We start from the raw sequence: 19747 nt of genomic DNA, 5'->3' as shown, positions 1-19747 counted from the left end.
GGTCATGGCTCAGGTGGGTTGGTTCTTGCCACCTGTGTGGGAGACTAAGTTGTGGCTACTTGTTTTGGCCTGGGTCACCCAGCCATTTCAGGCATTTGGGGTTGTCAGTGCAGGGGAATGACATAGTGGATGAAATCAATAAATAAAATTTTCATCAAATTGGTTATAGTAAAGAGATTTTAAAAAAATATCACTATTGAAGTCGTCTTGATGACTAACATTTTAATTTCTGTTTCTCTTAAGCTAGTTACAATTCACATTTCTTTCAGTTACAGTTCTTGATAGGACACACATGGCTTCATTGGCATGTGCGGTTTCCTGAAGTGTCTTAGGCAGAGGTCTTTCTGTTCACAACACTGCCAGAGTGAAAGAGAACGGCTCTCCTGGTTTATTTGTGGATGCTGATGACTTCCATCTTCACAGGCATTGGAATGGATACTTGTGTCATTCCTTTGAGACATGGTGGGCTCTCCTTGGTTCAGACCACGGATTACATTTATCCTATCGTAGACGACCCTTACATGATGGTAAGTTCGACCTAACAGGTTTTTGTTACTGGAAATCTTATAATTTTGCTTTTGATGGTGACTGGACTTTGTACCTGCACCTCTGGTTGTTTCTTATACTGCTGTGTTCAAATTACACTGCCCCCAGCCCTGCACTGCCTCCTGTATGGCAGCAGCTGGCCCCTTCTTTCCTCACACCTGGCCCCATGTGTAAAACAAGGGAGAGGCAGGGAGATCTCTACTGCACTCATACTTGAGAGAGAGAGAGTGTGTGTGTGTGTGTGTGTGTGTGTGTGTGTGTGTGTGTGTGTGTGTGTGAAAACACCTACTGGTTTAGTGGCATGTCTCTTGAGTGACAGTTTTTGTCACTTTCTTCTTTCTTGACTTGTACCTTCCCTCCTCCCTTTTTTAAATTTTTAAAAATTTTTTTTTATTTTTTGGAATTTCTAAGCTCAGGCTAGTGTATGCTCTGTAATTGGGCTGATCCTCAGTATTTCTTCCCAAAAATAAAGCAGCTTTATTGCTGGGCTTGAACCCTGATTCAGATACATGGTACTTCCTCCTGCCCGTTCATTCACACTGCTGCCCACTGCTGTGTCACATGCTGCTGTGTGTGAGATGCAGCTGTTCATTGGATTAAAGTTTGTTAGCTACTAACTATACTCTGCTTTAGATGTTTCTCAATTCTTCAGTGCTTGGTTGTAGCTAGGAACCCTTTAATCTGCCCAACCTTTAACACTTCCTCTCTGCCAGCTAAGAGGGATCAATAGAGATGTTGAGACTATTCCATGTATTGTAAAATGCTAGGTGTCCTTCCTGTGTGGAAGGACCCTGGGCTCCAGCTGCAGGTCTAGGAGCTTAGGCCATGAGGTAACTAAGTGGAGGAAGGTTCCACATTGCAGGCCAGTGACAAGCCTGTATGCCCCCTGCACATTCCTCAGTTCCCAAGAACCATGCTTCCACAGACTGAGATGGTAAATCAGACTACAGGTGTCCCAGCAGACCAGATGACATAAGTAGCTAGAACCACAATGCATTTTTCTTTTCCCTAGCATCTCTTAAAAGCATTTGAGAAAAGAAGCAGCCAGAACTGAAGGGGACAGTAGATGGTTGCCATCCTGCCCTGTGATTTGGCCTTTCTGGTTGTAGATTACCTGTCAGTCATGCAGAGGAGGCTTGGTGGTATAAGAGTGGGACCGCAGGAGGTTGTTGAGCTGCATGGCCATTTGCCAGGACCCAGGAGGAAACAAAGCTTGCAGTTGGGCAGCCACTGCAAATGATAGTACTGCTCTGGGATTGGATCCTCCATACTTACCTCCTGTCTAGATGAAATTATAATGATAGACAATGGCTACTTACATTTACAAAATCTCCTAAGGCAGTAAAACACTTTATTTTTGTTGTTGTTTGCAATTTTTAATAAATTGTTTTATTGTCTCAATTCTGTTAAATACTATGTTAAAGTTCCTAGTAAGATGATACAGTATATTGGGAAATACTTCTTTTTCTTTAGAAGACTAACTTAAGCCCTGGATGTTACTCTTTCTTTTTATTTTTTGGTTTGTTTTTTTCCTCAACCAAGTTACTTTTCTTGTTTGTCTCTTACAGTTTTGGAAAAAGCTACAAAACATAACCCACATGTTTATAAACCATGTCCTCCACAACCCATAATGTCAACATTTTGTGGTCTCCATTCAGTATCGGTGGCTATTTCCAAGGCCCCAGGAAGGACACAGCTGTTGACAGATTTTTTTCAAACCCTGTCTTCCAGACCCTCAGTTCACATGCCTCCCTGCTGGGTGTTCTCCCCTAGATAACTTGTGGGCCTGCTTCTAATATACAGGGTAGAGAAGTGCAGAACAAAGCAGAGCTAGAGTCAAGGCTTGTGTGGGCATGGCATGCAGTGGCTCTGTGCTGAGGCTGTAGCTACTAGCAGGTCTGCAGAGGGCCCATTGGCTGCCATTCTAGACCGTCCTACCTGCCCTTGGCAGCCACTCCGGGCTCATGCTCAGTTTCTTCAGATGGAACATCCACAGTGTGCGTCCTCACCTCTTTCCTCTCTCCCCAGGGCAGGATAGCATGTGCCAATGTCCTCAGTGACCTCTATGCCATGGGGGTCACGGAATGTGACAATATGCTGATGCTCCTCGGGGTCAGTAATAAAATGACCGACAGGGTAAGTAGCCAGGCTGGCTTCCATCATCTTGGGTACATGTTGTTTCACATAAGGAAGGCCAGGGCCCCAGGCCACTTTGCTTCCATGTTCCTTCTGGCACTCTGATTTTTAGCAGTTGCCACCAAACTAGAATGAGAGGTTGCCTGGTTCATCTTTTCATTCTTGCCACCTGCTGCCTGCCTTTCTTTCAGGTAGAGTAAAACCAAGGCATTTTTGAGTGGTTATTTTAATTAATTAAATTTAGGCCATGATAGCAGTACTGTAGCCAGGCCTGTGAATTGGGCTTGCCCTTACTCACCCAAGATACACAGCGACACACAGGCTGGGCTCTTCCCGATAAAGACAGTGAGGAGGCTGGCCCCCCAGTGTGTGTTCATGTGCTTGCACTACTGTGTTGTCAACTGGCAGTGTACCTGCTCTCTGAATTGGAACCAAATTAGATTAGTTGGACAGGTTCTAAACTTTGAGTAACTGCTGACAGCAACCATAGACCCTGTCATGCCCTTGAGTTTTCTGTGAGTTCCTTTTTGCCCTCGTATCCTCTTGTCTTTGGTTGTACACGATGGGTGGTCTCAGCAAGGCCTTTGTGGTATGGGGTGGGTGTTCTGTCTCAGCCACAGCCCATCTCTGCAGTCCTCGCTGAGCTATCAGCTCACCTGGGGGCAGTTACACATGTATGGTCCTCGCCTAGGAAAGGATCTTTAGAGAGCTGATTTCTAATTGTCACCAGGCTTAAGGCCAGTCTTATGGACCAATTCAGACATCTTTTCCTCTTATGTTGTTTGGGTTTCCTTTATGTTATAACCTAGAATATTGTTCAGGTTTTGATACAGCACATAAAATGCAGCATATTCGCTCGCCATTTTGTGCCATATACTGTGCCCTGTCTATAAACTTTTAGACTTCCTTTAGTATTTTATGTTCCTTTTTATGACTGTAAGTTTAGAACTCTGTTTTCTGAGTTTTAAATAAAATTGATTTCTCCTTTATATCCTTTTAAACTCTAGGAAAGGGATAAAGTGATCCCCCTAATTATACAGGGCTTTAAAGATGCAGCAGAGGAAGCAGGAACGTCGGTAACAGGTGGCCAAACGGTGTTAAACCCCTGGATCGTTTTGGGAGGAGTTGCTACAACTGTCTGCCAGCCCAATGAATTTATCATGTGAGTTTGTTTTTGTTTCACACCATCTGGGTGTTTTCCTTCTCTCTCTCACTGTACAACACACCCATTTGAAGTGTATGTTTCAATACTCCTGGTGTTATCTGCAGTTCAACAGCACCCACCAGGGTAGGTTTTTAGTTTTGAAGTGTTTTCATCCCTCCCATCCTGCTTTTTACTTATTTGTTGGAAATATTTTACTATTTAAAATGCTTCATTCACATACAGTGCCCATTTTTATGGGCTGCAATGCAGTATTTCCCTATAAGCCACTCTCAAGTGAGGCAGCCTGTCTTTGCACTTCTTTATGTTTGGAGCCTACAATCAGCCCCTCTCTTCCAATTCTTCTTTTGGTACGTAAGATAGTATTGCGAAGGACAGTCCTATGCACTGTCCTGTGCAGCTACTCACTTCTGTTTGAACACTAGAACTTCTCTCTCAAGGCCAATGCGATGACTAAACTGCCTACTCCTCTGCCTGCAAGTGCCAGCTCCCCACTAATGGCCTGAGAAAGCAGTAGAGGATGTCCCCAAGTATTGGAGCCTTGTACCCATATGGGAGACCCAGAGGAAGCTCCTGGCTCCTGACTTGTTCAGCTCTGCTCCAGCTTATGCAACCACTTGGGAAGTAAACCAGCAAATGGAAGATCTTTCTTTGTCTTTCCTTCTATCAGTAAATCTGCCTTTCCAACAAAAATAAATAAAATCTTCATTACAAAAAAAAAAAAATAGAATCTATTTCTCCCCTATCCCACCTTTCCTAGCCTCTAGGAATTTTTTTCCACTTCACCAAATAAAACATTTTATTTGCCTTTCTGTGACTGGCTTATTTTACTTAACATAATGATCTCCAGTTCCATCCACTTTGTTGCAAAAGTCAGGATTCTGCTCTTTTTGGGGACTGAATAATACTCCACTGTGGATGTGTACTGCAGTTTATTGATTCCTTCTTTGAAGGACATGTGGATTGTTCCTTATGTTGGCTCCTGTGAATAGTACTGAGGTGGGAGGGCGGGCATCTGTGCTGTGCTGACTTCACTTCCTTTGAATTTATTCACAAAAGTGTGACAGCTGGACTATGATAGATCTATTTTTAGTTTTGTAAGGAACCTCTATATTGTTCCCTCAAAAGCTGAATTTGCATTCCCACCAACAGTGTTTAAGGTTCTCTTTTCTCTATATCCTTGGCGGCCTGCCTTTTGATAGTTGTCTTTTCCATAATAGCTATACTAACAGGGTGGGGTGATACTTCATTGTGGTTTTGATCTGCAATCCCCTGATGACTAGTGATGTTGAACATTTTCTCCTATTTTAGTTGATGATTTGCTTTTCTTCTGAGAAATTAAAATCTTTTGCATATTTCTTAATTGGATTTTCTTTTGTTGAGTTTTTAGAGATCTTCATATGTATTAGGTATTAATCCTTGGTCAGATACTTACTTTGATATTCCATTTGTCTGTCTTCATTTTTGTTGCCTGTGCTTTTGTGGTCTGACCCCTGCCTGTGCCAACACCTTGAAGTATTTCCCTGTTTCTTTCTGGTAGACTCATAGTTTCAGGTCTCAAAGTGTAACACAATTTCATATAACATTTCATTGTTTTGCGGATTTATCACAGACTATAGAAATGATCCCTGAAAGTATAGTCTTGTTTTTTGCAGATTTGTAAGTCTGCCCCTTTGACCACTTCTGAATAAAAGAATCGTTGGATCAGTTAGCAGTCACTGCCAACTCCTCCTCCTCCCCTTCCCATCCTCTAGCAAACAGGAATATTTTTCTCTCAGGGATTTGTCTGTTCTAGACATGAGATAGGTGGAATTTTATGTCTGATTCCTTCGCATGTCTTCAAGGTTCATCCGTTTCAATGTGAATCAGTACTGCTTTCTCTTGTCTGGCTGAGTAGCCTGCTGAGGGAATATAATGCATTTTGTGTATTCATCCTTGCCTGGTCAACCTTGGAAGTGTTCTCGCTTATTATGGGTGGGACTGTAATGAAAATTACATGTTGATCTGTGGCTGAAGGGTCCAGTGGAACTTTTGAAGGCTAAATGATTTGCCCTGCTTCAAATATTATTTGGAAAGCAAATTTTACAGAGGGGGTGATCTCCCATCCTCTGGTTCACTCCCCAAATAGCCATAATGGTTGGAGCTGGGCCAATCCAAAGACAAGAGCTTCTTTGAGGTCTCCCATGTGGGACAGGGGCCCAAGGGCAAGGGCCGTCTTTAGCTGCTTTCCCAAGTGTATTAGTAGGTAACCATATCAGAAGTGGATTGGCTGAGCTCAGACTGGCACTCTTAGGGGATGCTGGCATCATAGATGGCAGCTTAATCTATGATGCCACAAAACTGGCCCTTCTCTCTTTCATTTTAATAGTAATGAGTTGATCTTGTTCATTAGCTTTACTGGAACATGCCCTTTTTCTTTTTTCAGGCCAGATAATGCAGTGCCAGGAGATGTGTTGGTGTTAACGAAACCCCTGGGGACACAAGTTGCTGTCGCAGTGCATCAGTGGCTGGACATTGTGAGTGAATCTGCTTGCAGTGAGGGAGCCAGTTAAGTTTTCAGGATCATGGTAATTTGTTGGAGGGCTTTTGAATGTGAGGATCTTTTTACTATCAGTCAAGCCCTTAAACAGATCCTCCCAATTACCTGTATTCTTCATTAAACAAATACTTCATGTACTGAAGATTTCAAGTAGGTACAGGCCAGGTTGAGATTAAAGCTTCAAAATTTTTACCACAGGAATATAAGAGTTGGAGGTTGGATCTCTTTATCTGGGGCTGAAATAGTGTCATCTATTACATCTTAAACGTCACTAAAAACAGAAAAGATTTTGTGAAAAGTGAGGTATTTGGGGTACAGATAACACATGGATTCTAAAACAGTTTTAACCATGGAGTTAGAAGTTGTCTTGTCATAGATTTAGATTTATCTTTTTTAAAATTGTCTAGTAACTGAACATTGAAATAAATAATTCTCGCATGTAGAATAAATCTGGAATAGAATATGTCTCCAGAGACATTTTCCTAGTGAGCTATTATCATACTTAATATCTTTTTCATTACTGTATGGTAACAATTCAATTTAATAAGGTGGTATTATATTCTCACATCAGTGTGTTTAATTTGTGCAACTATCAACTGAAATTACCAGTCCTGAGAAACAGTTGAAAAAGAATAATAAATAATTTTGTTGTTCATCAGCTGAGTATATCTTAGCTTGAGCAGAGCAGAGAAGTGAATCAGACCACAAGGCCACTGCAGACAATAATCCACGGGGTTGGACTGTCCAGGCCCGAGTAATCTAGCAGGCAAGGTGGGGGAATAGCAAAGATGAAGGGACTAGGGTTTTTAAATACTGAGAACTGGATAAAAAAGGCAAGTTCTGAGGATTGTACTGCATAATGGCCTTATTACAGACAGAAACAACTAAAGAACATATTGCTTAGGCAGCACAGAATGCTGTTTGGAAAGATAGACGCAGACTTGAGAACAATTGTTTTATCCAAAGGAGAAACGGCAATGGCTGAGGGTAGCTAGAAGTCATTGCTGTGTTGGTGTGGTGGGTTGAGATGAATAAATAAAGGCATGAATGAGGGCAGCTGTTGGACCATAATGAGTGTGGGCCAGGGACCCAGCACCATGATGCTGAGTGTGTTGAAGTTTGAAGAAGAAAACAAAAATTCCTTCTTTGGTGGTCAGTTGGCTCACCCAGAGATATCCTCAGTGCAAATGCAGTTGAAGTTGTTTTCACATTTTGTACATGGAGATATACCTTAATCCTAAAATTCAGTCACAATGAGTGAAAGTGTAATACAAGTGATGAAAGCCATCAGTTCAATGAAAGAGATGGGAGGAGAATCTGGGGACTTGACAGTTTACTAATGACAAGGCTTTTGTCCATCAAAAGAATAGGAAGTTGGCAGCCAGCATCTCACACACCATATTGCTGGCACCTTATAGAGTGAAACAGAAGATACATAAAAAACCACAGCATAAGTGACTCAGAAAATAGCGGCTCTTCTTGTCAGTGGCTCAAAAAGTAACCACATTTTCCCCTCTGTTCTTCCTCACCTATGCTTGTATGTTTAGCCTGAAAAATGGAATAAAATTAAATTAGTGGTCACCCAAGAAGATGTGGAGCTGGCTTACCAGGAAGCAATGATGAATATGGCCAGGCTCAACAGAACAGGTATGGGCAGGGCCCTCCAGTGGGCCACGTGTTCTTTGAAGTGCGAATGGGGCATTTTTTACCTCCACAACTCTTTAAACATATAAAGATACATTCTCAACTGAGAACCTGGCCAAGGATCAGATTGGACTTGTGTCTGAAGAACATCTGCTCTTGATACCTGCTTGTAGTTCTATGGATCTCTGGTGGGAATGCAAATACATTGTGTGCTCCCAGTGCAGATGAGTGTTTTATGTGATTGGCATAGAGAAAAGCTTTCCAAGGATTGCTTGATTGAGCAGCTAAAGCATCGCGTGCTCACAGTTGTTACTGGTATCTGTGTGTGTATAGGAAATGCAGTGACCATTCTAGAAACAAGAAGGAAACCCCTCTCATGCGTCTCCCAAAGTCCTAACTTCTGACTGCCAAGGTAGCTGCTTCTGGAAAGTGTTGATGGGGCTGCCATGTGTGACTGATTTGGAAACAAATCTGCATTTAGAATCAGTTTGAGATAGTTTATGTTCTGGGAGTAATAGTTTGCTCCCTTATCATTAATTGCATGATTTACAAAGGGTTTTACAAGAAGTTTGCAAAAACACGGATAATGTATAGTGTCCATGAACAGAGGGTGTAGGCTGTATGACATCCCTGTAGGAACCTTCAAGACAATTGAAGATAAAATCTAGAAATCTTGTCCCTTCAGACAAAGAATTTCCTCAGTTGATTTCTTGAGCTTTTCCTGAACCAGCTATCAGAAATTGATTTCAAGACTTAGTCAAGGTCCTAATCAAGATTTCCTAATACAAATTAGGAAGCTCCATGCCTGTACCTACTTGTCATATTTATAAGTAGAAGAGAATATACACAGATTCTGTGGATAACCTTAAACAAGGATGCAGCAAGGTGTGATGGGTCTCCCACATGGGTGCAGGGTCCCAAGGCTTTGGGCCATCTTCTGCTGCTTTCCCAGGCCACAGGCAGGGAGAAGGAGAGGAAATTGTAGGACTGTGTAAGAAAATGGGAGAGAACACCATCCAAAAATAATTTTATTTGGAAAGCATAGAGACAAAGCTCTCCTGTTTCCTTGTTAAACTCCCAAGTGCCCCCATAGCAGCTGGAACTGAGGCAAGTTCCAGGAATCCAAGGACTTATTCCATTCCCTTCTGCCTCCTGGGAGAAGGAGGGTGTGTGCTTTAGCAGGAACCTGGAATCAGTAGCAGAGCTGGGACTTAAAGCTAGATACTGTAAAACGATGCTGCATGTGCCCCAAGCAGTGTCTCAGCTTGGTGTCTCAGAAGTTTGTATTGAAATCAAAATTTTGTGGGGTTTTTTTGTCTGCTTGTTTTGTTTTTAAAGATTTACTTATTTTTTTGAAAGATATTTACAGAAAGAGGAGAGACAGAGAAGTCTTCCATTTGCTGGTTCATTCCCCAAATGATCGCAACAGCCTGAGTTGGGTTGGTCTGATGCCAACAGCTTCCTCCAGGTCTCCCACGTCGGGGCAGAGTCCAGGACTTTGGGCCATCCTCTGCTGTCTTTCCAAACCATAAGCAGAGAGCTAAAACAGAAGTAGAGCAGCTGGGACATGAACTGGTGCCCATATGGGATGCTAGTGCTTGCAGGCTGAGGATTAGTTCACTGCACCAGCCTAATTTTTTTGTTTTATTTTATTTGTTTATTTGTTTTTGTTTTTATGGAAAGCTTAGAGTAGGAGTAGAAAACCCAGAGACAGACTCATACAAGTATGATCAACTAGTTTCTGATAAGAAAAGCAAAACCTGGGAGTAACAGGAATGTCCTCCAGTCACTTAACAGACAAGGGAACTGTCACATCTGTATGGATTGCTGAGAAGAAAAAGAAATGAGTCATCTAGCATGAAAGGATGTGGAGGGAACTTAAAATCATATTAGTAAGTGAAAGGAGGCCATCTAAAGAGGCTGTATACAGTATGATTCTAACTACAACATTCTAGAAAAACAAGCTACAGAGACAGTAAAGATATCCAGAGCACCAGGATTGTGAGTGGCAGTGAAATTATTCTGTGTGATACTGTGTTGCTCGATACATGTCACTGCAGGATGGTGAACACCGAGAGTCCAGCACCAAGAGTGAACCCTGCTATAAAGGCTGGATTTGAATAGCAATGTACTAGGATTAACACCTCACTGATGCCAGTTGGTGACACAGCTAAAACTAATGGCCACTCTACACTTTGTACCCACTTTCTCTCAACTCAAAAGCGCTCCCCTTCTTTAGTGAAGTCTGCTCCCTGCGTGTGGCCTGGGAAAGCAGTAGACAGTGGTCCAAAGCCTTGGGATCCTGGACCCACATGGGAGACCTGGAAGAGGCTCCTGGCTCTTGGCTTCAGATCGGCACAACTCCAGCCCTGGCAATCACTTGGGCAGTGAATCAGCGAATGAAAGATCTTTTTCTCTGTATCTCCTTCTCTCTGCAAATCTGCCTTTCCAATAAAAATAAATAAATCTTTTTTTTTTTTCCAGTGTGAAGGAAATTGAACTTCCAGGTAATTCATCTTCAGGGAAAGACCTGGGTTTTTTTGTTTTTAAGGTTTATTTGTTTGTTTAAAAGGCAGATTCACAGAGAGAGAAGCAGAGTCAGAGATCTTCCATCCTCTGGTTTACTCCCCGAATGGTTTCAGTGGCTGGAGCTGTGCCCTGCTCAAGACAGGAGCCTACAGCTTCTTCTGGGTCTCCCACATGGGCACAGGAGCCCAAGAACATCGATCATCCTCTGTTGCTTTCCCAACCCCTTTACCAAGGAGCTGGATCAGAAGTAGTGCAGCCAGGACTTGAATTGGCACTCAGATGGGATGCTGGCATTGCAAGCAGTTTTATCCACTCTGTCATAAGGCCAGCCCCGAGTACCTTGATTTTATGTCATACATTCTTAAAGCCCTGTTCCTTAGTTTTAGGATGACTTTCACATGGTTTACCTTTCACCGAAATCATAATCTGGTTAGATGTTTTTAAATTTACTACAGTATAACTCATTGTTCCTAATTGAAGCTGCTGATGGATTCCAGGAGGTTCAGGTTGTAGTAAGTCAGCTTTGAGAGTCTCACTGGGGTTTTGTTGACTTTATAATGCTTCATTTTCATTATTTGTGTGTGGCATCTCTCTCACAAAGGTGAGCTTTTTGATTAACAGTGAGATTGCGAGTTAAAGGCAGGTGCTTTTTCTCAGTCACCTCTCTGCTCTCTCAGCTGCAGGACTCATGCACACATTCAACGCCCATGCTGCCACCGACATCACCGGCTTCGGGATTTTGGGCCACGCACAGAACCTAGCCAAGCAGCAGAGGAACGAGGTGTCATTTGTGATTCACAACCTTCCTGTGCTGGCTAAGATGGCTGCTGTGAGCAAGGCCTGTGGAAACATGTTTGGCCTCATGCATGGGACCTGCCCGGAGACATCAGGTACAAGGGTGTGGGCCCAGTCCTGTGTGAACCACTCTGAGTGAGCTCAGGTTTCCATGAACACACTTCCTGCTGCAGGCCTCCAGACCTCAGCGTCCTGTGTGTGCATTTGGAGTGACCTGTGTTCTCCTTTTTGACACAAGAATCTGGTGGTGGGTGGGAGAGGCGAGTATGGGAAGAACAGCTGTTACCGCATTTTCACTGGAAACTTAGCATTTAAAATAAACTATACTACCTGTAGGTTAATGGAGCAACCTGTATTTTGGGGCTATTTATCTGAAATTATGATAATGAAACATGTAAGTGGCCCTGTTTTTTATTTCATCTGTAACTTTCATTTTTTTACCACGCCAAGAGAATGTAATTGGACCCAACCCTGAGAATATGTGGGGCATTGATCTTGGGTGTGCCTAGGGTCTCCAGAGGATTCCACTGGAAGCCAGAGGCAGGGACCATGTTTCTCAGACAGCAGAGCCTGCCCTGTCAGCCCTGTGTAGTGGCTGAGTTTTTCAGGACTGTTTTAGGCCTCACCTAGCCTTTGCATAGAGAGGACTCCTCAGCTTTCACTTAGTTTCCACAGGTAAGCTCCAGGAAGGCAGTTTCCCAGCCAGGACAGTGTTAGCCACCTTGGGGTACTGAGTAAGTGTGGGGTGAATTAATGCAGAGTCTTTAGTGTAGCATAAAATATTTCCTGATTATATTATTTCCACTTTAAAAGATGTGATTTTTTAATTTAATTATGGGAAATTGCAACATGGTTGTTTATTGTATTTGATACTTCTCTTATAATGATGGTCAGGACCAGAACTCTCATGCTTTTGAAATATGCACTCTTTCGTGAGTCTTAAATTTTAAAAAATGCCAGAATGCATTCTTGGAAAGGTGAGGCGTGCTCTTGTTTATAATTACTTAAGGGTAGCTCCCATGCTGTCGAGGGGGCTGTACTGACACCTGACTCCTACATAGTGTTACATGGGTCACAAACTGCTTAATTTCCCAGTTTTAAAATGTGTTGCAAATGTGTTTTAGAGGAATTGCTTAACTGCTGTCCAATGGACATTATTCTAAATGGGCAGTGCAGCCTGCCTGCAGCCCCTGGCTATACTTGGCTATGGGTAGAAGTGTCATAAGAAGGATGGAAGGAAGTACTCTTATAGTGTCACAACTAATGGTCACTCTTTATTCCTTTATCAGGAGGCCTTCTAATCTGTTTACCACGTGAGCAAGCAGCTCGGTTCTGTGCAGAGATAAAGTCCCCCAAATATGGTGAAGGTCACCAAGCATGGATTATTGGGATTGTAGAGAAGGGCAACCGTACCGCCAGAATCATAGACAAACCCCGGATCATCGAAGTCGCACCACAAGTGGCCACTCAGAATGTGAACCCCACGCCCGGTGCCACCTCTTAATCTAGGCAGAGGTAGCTGTTTGATTTTGTTTTTAAATAGATCTATTTCCTTTATCATCACTTCAATTAAAGACTATAAACAACAACAAAAATCTCATTGTGTCTACACATCTGGTGACCGTAGGTCGATTCGTGAGTGGATACAATTAATTAAACCCATGGCCTTTTTTTCCTGTTACATTAACTGAAGATGCACCTAATCTTGAGGCAGCTTCTGAGTTGAGAATTATATTGTTATCCAATACTGTTGATTCATTTTGAATCTTTAGACACTTATCTCTTGCCGCATAGGCTCTTTTTAAAGGTGCTTTCATGTAGCACAGACACTACCAGTAAGTAGTGTCCGATAGCAGTTTTTGTCTTCATTTTGTGTGTATTTATCATAGAAGTTTCATCATTTTTTAAGTGTTTTGAGTGGCATTCTGGAAAGAAGGATTTGGTAAGTGTGACATGATGGCTTCCAAGCTATAAGAGGGTTGCATGATTGCTCTGAATCTGATCACCCAAGAGCTCTCTCTGGCCCAGGACATCCTGCAGTAGTGCATTTAGTTCAGCAAGTCAAGTGCTTCACTCTGCATGAAAAGCACTTTGAAGACGAAAAAGAAATTTTATTTCTTTATTTTTTTTGTAGCCTTCCTGGTATTTACAGTAGTATCATTAATTATTTTATCAGTAGCCAAAAAAAGGATACTTTTTGCAATGTAATTAGATGTTCTATAGTGCAACGAGGAATTGCCTTCCAAAAGGGGGTTCGTGTATAATACTCATTTGCGATTCAATATATAATTACGCAAATAATTTTTAAATATAATCAACAATAAAGACTGTTGTGGATGGTAGTGTTTAATACATTTTATATTTTGTATAGTGATCACAAGCCTTTTGTTAAAATCAGCAGCTTATTTAGCCTAATTCTTAGCATTATTTTGCCCCTTGCACCAGTCCTTTTGTTGTGCATGCATTTTGTGATCTGTGTTAAAAACTGGCATTGCTAACATTGCAGCTCAAACGAAAACTTGTTATTCAAATAAATATTTAATTTTTTAAATTGCTCTTGTATAATCAGATACTCCTTTTGATATTATTTTAGAAGCCTTGGGAGGGTTTTGCCTGAAATACAATTTATCAGGGGAAAACTAGATTTTAGTTTTATAAAACTTCGAAGTCTTTCATGGGACCTATATTTTCTTGAATTGAATTTTGTAGTTCTAGAACAAACAGGCTATCTAAACAGGTGTTACTGTGTTGCTAAAAATCAGAGGCTTCCTTACATTGTCACCTGGTACCCAGGAGGAAACTCCTGTGGTGTGGAGCACAGGGACGTTGAGCCCTCCGGGGTCATTCCCCATCAGCAAAGGTCTCATGCCCTCCGCCCAGGCCCTGAATGCTTCCTGCTCACAGCACAAGAGCCGCTGTACCTGTGGACCTGTCTGCTTCCTGCCAGAGGATCCAGCAAGGGAGAGAGGACGCTCACTGGAAGAGGCGTCAGGTGGCTGCGCCCTGCTGCAGGAACTGAAGCAGCTTCCCTACATGAACACAGAACTGCGCCTGAGGTGCATGAGAGGCTGCTGCAAAAGCTCAAGTTGCCTGGACGTTTTGTAGGGATGGATACAAATGCTGGTCCTTGAGAGCCACAAGCCAGTGGCACGCAAAATAAAATGTGCTGGAAACTTCTGAGTGAGAAACATCCACTGTGCAGCTTTGTTTCGTTGTTTTGGCATTGGTTGAGTGAGTGTGAGCCACATTCATTGTAGTGTATTTCCCTGGTGGTGGGTCTGTGGAGAGGAAGTGAGCTAAGTGGATTCTGCACTTGAGAAAATCGGCTTTATGAGGATTTCTCTTGATAAAGAGGACTGTTTGGGTACTCGGAATGTGTGATCCCAGCAGGAAGAACTGGCCTTTCAAGTGATCCCTATTGGTAGGTCCAGCCTCCCAGGTATCAGAATCATCTGAGGTGTTTGTCCAAAGGCATACTCCTGCCCTAAAGATGGCCCAGGTGCCAGGGCCCTTGTAACCCACGTGGGAGACCTGGGTGGAGTGCCTGGCTCCTGCCTTTGATTTGGCCCAAATCTGGCTGCAGAGTGTTGGAATGGAAATGTGAATTATTCAATCAAAAACAAACAAACAAAAAAAAACACAGAAAATTTCAGTAATAAAGATATTCAACTGTCACTACATTTTTGTCACAATCAAGGAAATTTGTAAAGTTCTGTTAAGAATAGGGAAGTAATCAAAATATAAAACATCCATGAATGCATAGAACCACATTGAGTTTTTTGATACAGATTTGTACAACACTGAGACCATCAAAATTCAGGTTTGATGTATTGGTTGGGTTGTCCGCCTGCTGTTTCCTAGTGCCTGGGCTCCAGTCACAGTTTTACTGTAAATTCTAGTTTCCTGCTAATGAAAGTGATGGCTCAAGTACATGGGCCCCTGCCCTACATGTAGGAGACTGATTTCCAGGCCCCTGGTTTGGTCCTGCACCAGCCCTGGCTGTTTTAGGCATTTGCTGAGTGAACAGGTAGATGTCTACCTTTTTCTCTCTGCAGTTGAAATTATTTTTAAAAATCAAGTCTTTGGCATTTAATAATAGGGACATGGCACAATATGTGTGTACTGTGATAATTTTTTAAATGTACATGGTATATGCAGGAAAATGAGAATATCAATTATCTATAGGTAGTGAAATTATGAATGATTTAATTTGGGGGTGATTTCTTTTTAGATTGACAAATTGTTAGGGACAATTCATGATTGCTGTCAAATTGTTAAAAACAATACAGAATTAAGCTGTAATTCTATATCCCATGAAGTTGTTATCAGGGACTACTTGTTGGTAGAATGCTTGTGCTATAATGTAAAGTAGAAAAGAACATATGAAGAGGCCAGTGTGTTGCCAGGTGGGTTAAGCTGCCACCTGTGATGTTGGAAATCCCTTAGGAGTGTTGATTTGAATCCCAGCTGTTCCTCTTGGGATCCTCTGGGAACACAGAGGGGAAAGAAACAGCACAAAAAAAAAAAAATCTGTCTTGGCTCTATGCCTTTCAAGAAAGTAAAAAGACTTTTTTTAAAAAAAATAATTAAATACAGATTACTAAGACGAGTATAAAGGACGTCGGGCAGGAAAGTAAGTTTTTCCTCCTGCTTTTGTGGGCAGTTTGCAGTCAGGGCAGTGGTGCCTCTTAACCCGCCCCCTCCCTGCTCCCATGTGGTGGCTGATGCCAGACAGGAGTTCCTGGGACTGCTCTGTCAGGCTTGCTGGGGACTGCTGCCCTTTCTGATAGGGACTGAGCCCTGTGCCCAGAGATGGTGGTTTGTGCCTCTGTTTCTCCCCCTGTGGAGAGCGGGCACTCAGCAACCCAAGTGAGGTTCTGGGTGTTGATTCCTCGTCAGCCCATGCTAGGTGATGTACACTCCTCAGTATTCCTCCCTCCATATAATTCTGTAAATGAGAACTTCATGTTTTCATCTGGATTTATATGCAGGTGTATTTCAGTTTCTGTTTTATGCTGAAAGATGAAACATCTCTGCACCACCCATCGTCTCAGCTCTTCGGGCTTAGTCTGCGTGACTGACATCAAAAACAGGCTGGAGAAGTTTCCAGCTCTTTGGAAAAGATTTAGAGGAAATTTGTCTTAGAACCACAACACAGCTTAATATGTTTGTGCTCTTAGAATTATCTTTATCCTGTTTTTAAATTAGTATTATAAGGAAAAGACCACAATTCTTACAGGGCAGATTCTGAAATTGTAATTCACATCTCCGGTCTCTTGTGTGATTTTCCCTCGACCCCGTTTTCACCACCAAACACCATAAACCTGCCACTCTCAACAGCACGGGAGTGGTCCCACAGCGGTCGGTTAATCGCCTGCAGAGATTCTTGTGGTTAGGTTGAGGCCCCTTCTTGCCCTAAACTCAGTGGGCCCAGAGTGAGCTTATCTCAAGGCCTTAACCTTTATGGAAAAAAAGATGCCTTTTCTAAACAAGGTAACATTCCAGTTGATTTTTTTTCACGTGCACATTCTTTTTTTAAGATGTATTTGTTTTTTTACTGGAAAGGTGGATATACAGAAAGGAGGAGAGACAGAGAGGAATATCTTCCATCCGATGGTTCACTCCTCAAGTGGCCACAACTGCTGGAGCTGAACCAATCCGAGGCCAGGAGCCAGGAGCTCTTCCGAGTCTCGGTGCAGGGTCCCAAGGCTTTGGGCCGTCTCGACTGCTTTCCCAGAGCACAAGCAGGGAGCTGGATGGGAAATGGGGCCACCAGGATTAGAACTGGTGCCCACAGGGGATCCCTGTGGTTCAAGGTGAGGACTTTAACCACTATGCTATCGTGCCGTGCCCATAAAAAATAAATCTTTTAAAAAAAAAAAAAAAAGGCCAGCAGGTGGAGCCAGCCTTGTAGCACATCAAGTTAACCTCCGCTGTAAGACACCATCAGCCCGTATTAGAATGACTATTGCTCTGTTTCCAAGCTCCCTGCTAATGCACTTGGGATAGCAGCAGCAGATGGCCCAGGTTCCTGGGCCCCTGCTGCTTGTGTAGGAGTTTTTGGCTCCTGGCTGTGGCTTGGCTAGCCTTAGTGGTGTGGTCAACCAGGGAGTGAACCAACAGATAAAGAAATTATTTCCCTTTCTGTCACTCTGCCTTTCAAGTAAGTCAATAAATTTCAATACAAAAACAGATCAACCGGGTTCCAAAGAAAATGAAGAGTAAGAAATGGGAGGCTATTGACTGTATATGATTCTTTGAAGGTTTGTTTGAGGGCATAGAAAGCTGCCGGTGCCAACAGGGAGGGAAGAGGATCAGATGGGGCTTTTACAAGGTAGGAAAAATAAACTGTGCTTGTTTGATGAGGGGAAGGAAAGATCCAGAAGAGATGGAGAAGGGGAATGTGGTCTGGCAGGAAGGCAGGAAGGGGGTGGGAAGTAGTGAGCTCGGAGAGAGCTGGCTCTGACTCGGAGCACTGAAGGCTGCACAGAGCTGCACACACAGCAGGTGCAGGCGTGACCTCAATAAAAACTTGTCAAAAAATTACCTGGTGGGAGTTAGGGGGAGAATCCCAGCCTATACGAAATTGTACCACATCATTCAAAATTCAAAATAAAAATCTATTTTAAAAAATCGCCTGCAGGTTTTTAAATTTGGAACTGAACACAAGCAATTTCTCATTGATATGACATTTTCTTTAAGGCACATGAATTCCTTACCTGCAAGGCAAGTAACACCTGTCTCTAAATGAAAACAGTCTCAACTGAGCATCCCTCTTATTTTAAGCAGGCAAAAAACAATGGAAAGCATTCAAGGATTTCCTTCAGGCCTCAATGACAATGCTGCTAAGCTCCGTAAAAGGAGCAGGGGTCTCCATTCTCAGGGAGAGGATTTTGAAGGAGCTAACGAGGAAGGTCTAAGCGACTCCCTCCCATGCACATCCCTCCCCCGCTTACGGGGCCTCCAGGGCCTCCAGGACCTCCAGAGCCTCCAGGGACCTCCAGGACCTCCAGGACCTCCAGAGCCTCCGGGGCCTCCAGGGCCTCCAGGGCCTCCAGGACCTCCAGAGCCTCCGGGGCCTCCAGGACCTCCAGGACCTCCAGAGCCTCCGGGGCCTCCAGGACCTCCAGGGCCTCCGGGACCTCCAGGGCCTCCGGGGCCTCCGGGACCTCCAGGACCTCCAGAGCCTCCAGGACCTCCAGGAACTCCAGGGCCTCCGGGACCTCCAGGACCTCCAGAGCCTCCGGGACCTCCAGAGCCTCCAGGACCTCCAGGGCCTCCAGGACCTCCAGGACCTCCGGGACCTCCAGGACCTCCAGGGCCTCTGGGGCCTCCAGGACCTCCGGGACCTCCAGAGCCTCCAGGACCTCCACGGCCTCCAGGGCCTCCAGGACCTCCAGGACCTCCAGAGCCTCCGGGGCCTCCAGGGCCTCCGGGGCCTCCAGGGCCTCCGGGACCTCCGGGGCCTCCAGGGCCTCCGGGACCTCCAGGACCTCCGGGGCCTCCAGGGCCGAGGCCCGCTCCTGAAGCAGAGGACAGGTGAACTGCATTCCCACGGTGTTTCCTGACCCCGCCCTCCCAGCAGTCCCCCGCGCACCGGGCGAGGGTAGGAGGGGACAACACCTGCTCGCCGGCTCCCAGCACCCTGGCGGCCGCAGACTCCGTCCTTTGCCGAAAGGCAGGTGCTTCCAGCGATTCCGGGATTCCCAGCCCCGGGTCGGGACCCTGCGTGCGAGCGAGCGGCGGCCGCGGGGAAGCTGAAGCGCCCCGAGACGAGGCAGCAGCTCCCGGGTCTCTGTTACTTCTGAAGGCTGTGAGAGGGGGAAGGAATCCAAGGCCAAAGCTCAGGTCCCTCGCTGCCTTTCCCTTCTCAGTGCCCAGGGGAAAGAGGAGGCGGCAGGTCCTCTGGTCGTTGGCATCTCACTGAAGCAGTGATGTGTTTGTGAGGGGCCACATTCTTGACTCCCTAAGCTAAAGACATGGTGACAGGTCAATCTGTATCTTACCCATCATCCCCCATTAAGAGAAAAAAAAAAAAGTCGTGAAGAGCGCGGTCACACTTTTCTGGGATCTTTTGCCTCAGTCGCACTACCGCGGCCCCGCCATCAGGACACACAGCCCAGGTGGCTTTCCGAGACTGAACCTGACAACTCTGGCTCCGCAGTGAGGGGAAGGGCCAGCGTGGGCTCAGAGGTCCGGCCGCCCGTGGCTCCCCGCGTGACTCCTTCCAGACCTCACCTCAGCCTCGGCGCGTGGCCGGCCCCACGGAGACTCAGCAACGGCGCCTGCGCGTGCAGCCGTCCGGGGGCGCCGCGAGGGGGCGCTGCCGGGTCCGGGCGGCGTCCACGCCCCGCGCGGGGCGGTGTGGGTCCGCCTCCCGGGGCCGCGGGCGGAGA

At 44.7% G+C, this 19747-nt stretch overlaps 1 protein-coding gene across 10 annotated transcripts in view; it reads left to right on the top strand.

Annotated features, from left to right (window-relative positions):
• Positions 1-14844, top strand: part of SEPHS1 (selenophosphate synthetase 1) — a 42772-nt gene extending 27928 nt beyond the window's left edge. For 4 of the 10 annotated variants that reach the window (XM_040967845.1, XM_040967844.1, XM_040967846.1 and 1 more), the window contains 7 exons: positions 424-527; positions 2575-2682; positions 3690-3844; positions 6270-6360; positions 7931-8030; positions 11234-11446; positions 12641-14844. In XM_040967845.1, the coding sequence (XP_040823779.1) occupies positions 424-527; positions 2575-2682; positions 3690-3844; positions 6270-6360; positions 7931-8030; positions 11234-11446; positions 12641-12855 (986 nt within the window). In that variant the 3' untranslated portion in view covers positions 12856-14844. The remainder of the gene's footprint in view (positions 1-423; positions 528-2574; positions 2683-3689; positions 3845-6269; positions 6361-7930; positions 8031-11233; positions 11447-12640) is intronic. The other 6 variants (XM_040967848.1, XM_040967849.1, XM_040967850.1 and 3 more) reach the window with 6 other exon arrangements.
• The last annotated feature ends 4903 nt before the right edge of the window (positions 14845-19747 follow it).

This window comes from Ochotona curzoniae, unplaced genomic scaffold, assembly GCF_017591425.1.
Source record: "Ochotona curzoniae isolate NIBS_2020 unplaced genomic scaffold, NIBS_Ocur_1.0 scaffold_4683, whole genome shotgun sequence".
Lineage (NCBI taxonomy): Eukaryota > Metazoa > Chordata > Mammalia > Lagomorpha > Ochotonidae > Ochotona > Ochotona curzoniae.
This window is presented reverse-complemented; position numbering and strand designations above follow the sequence as displayed.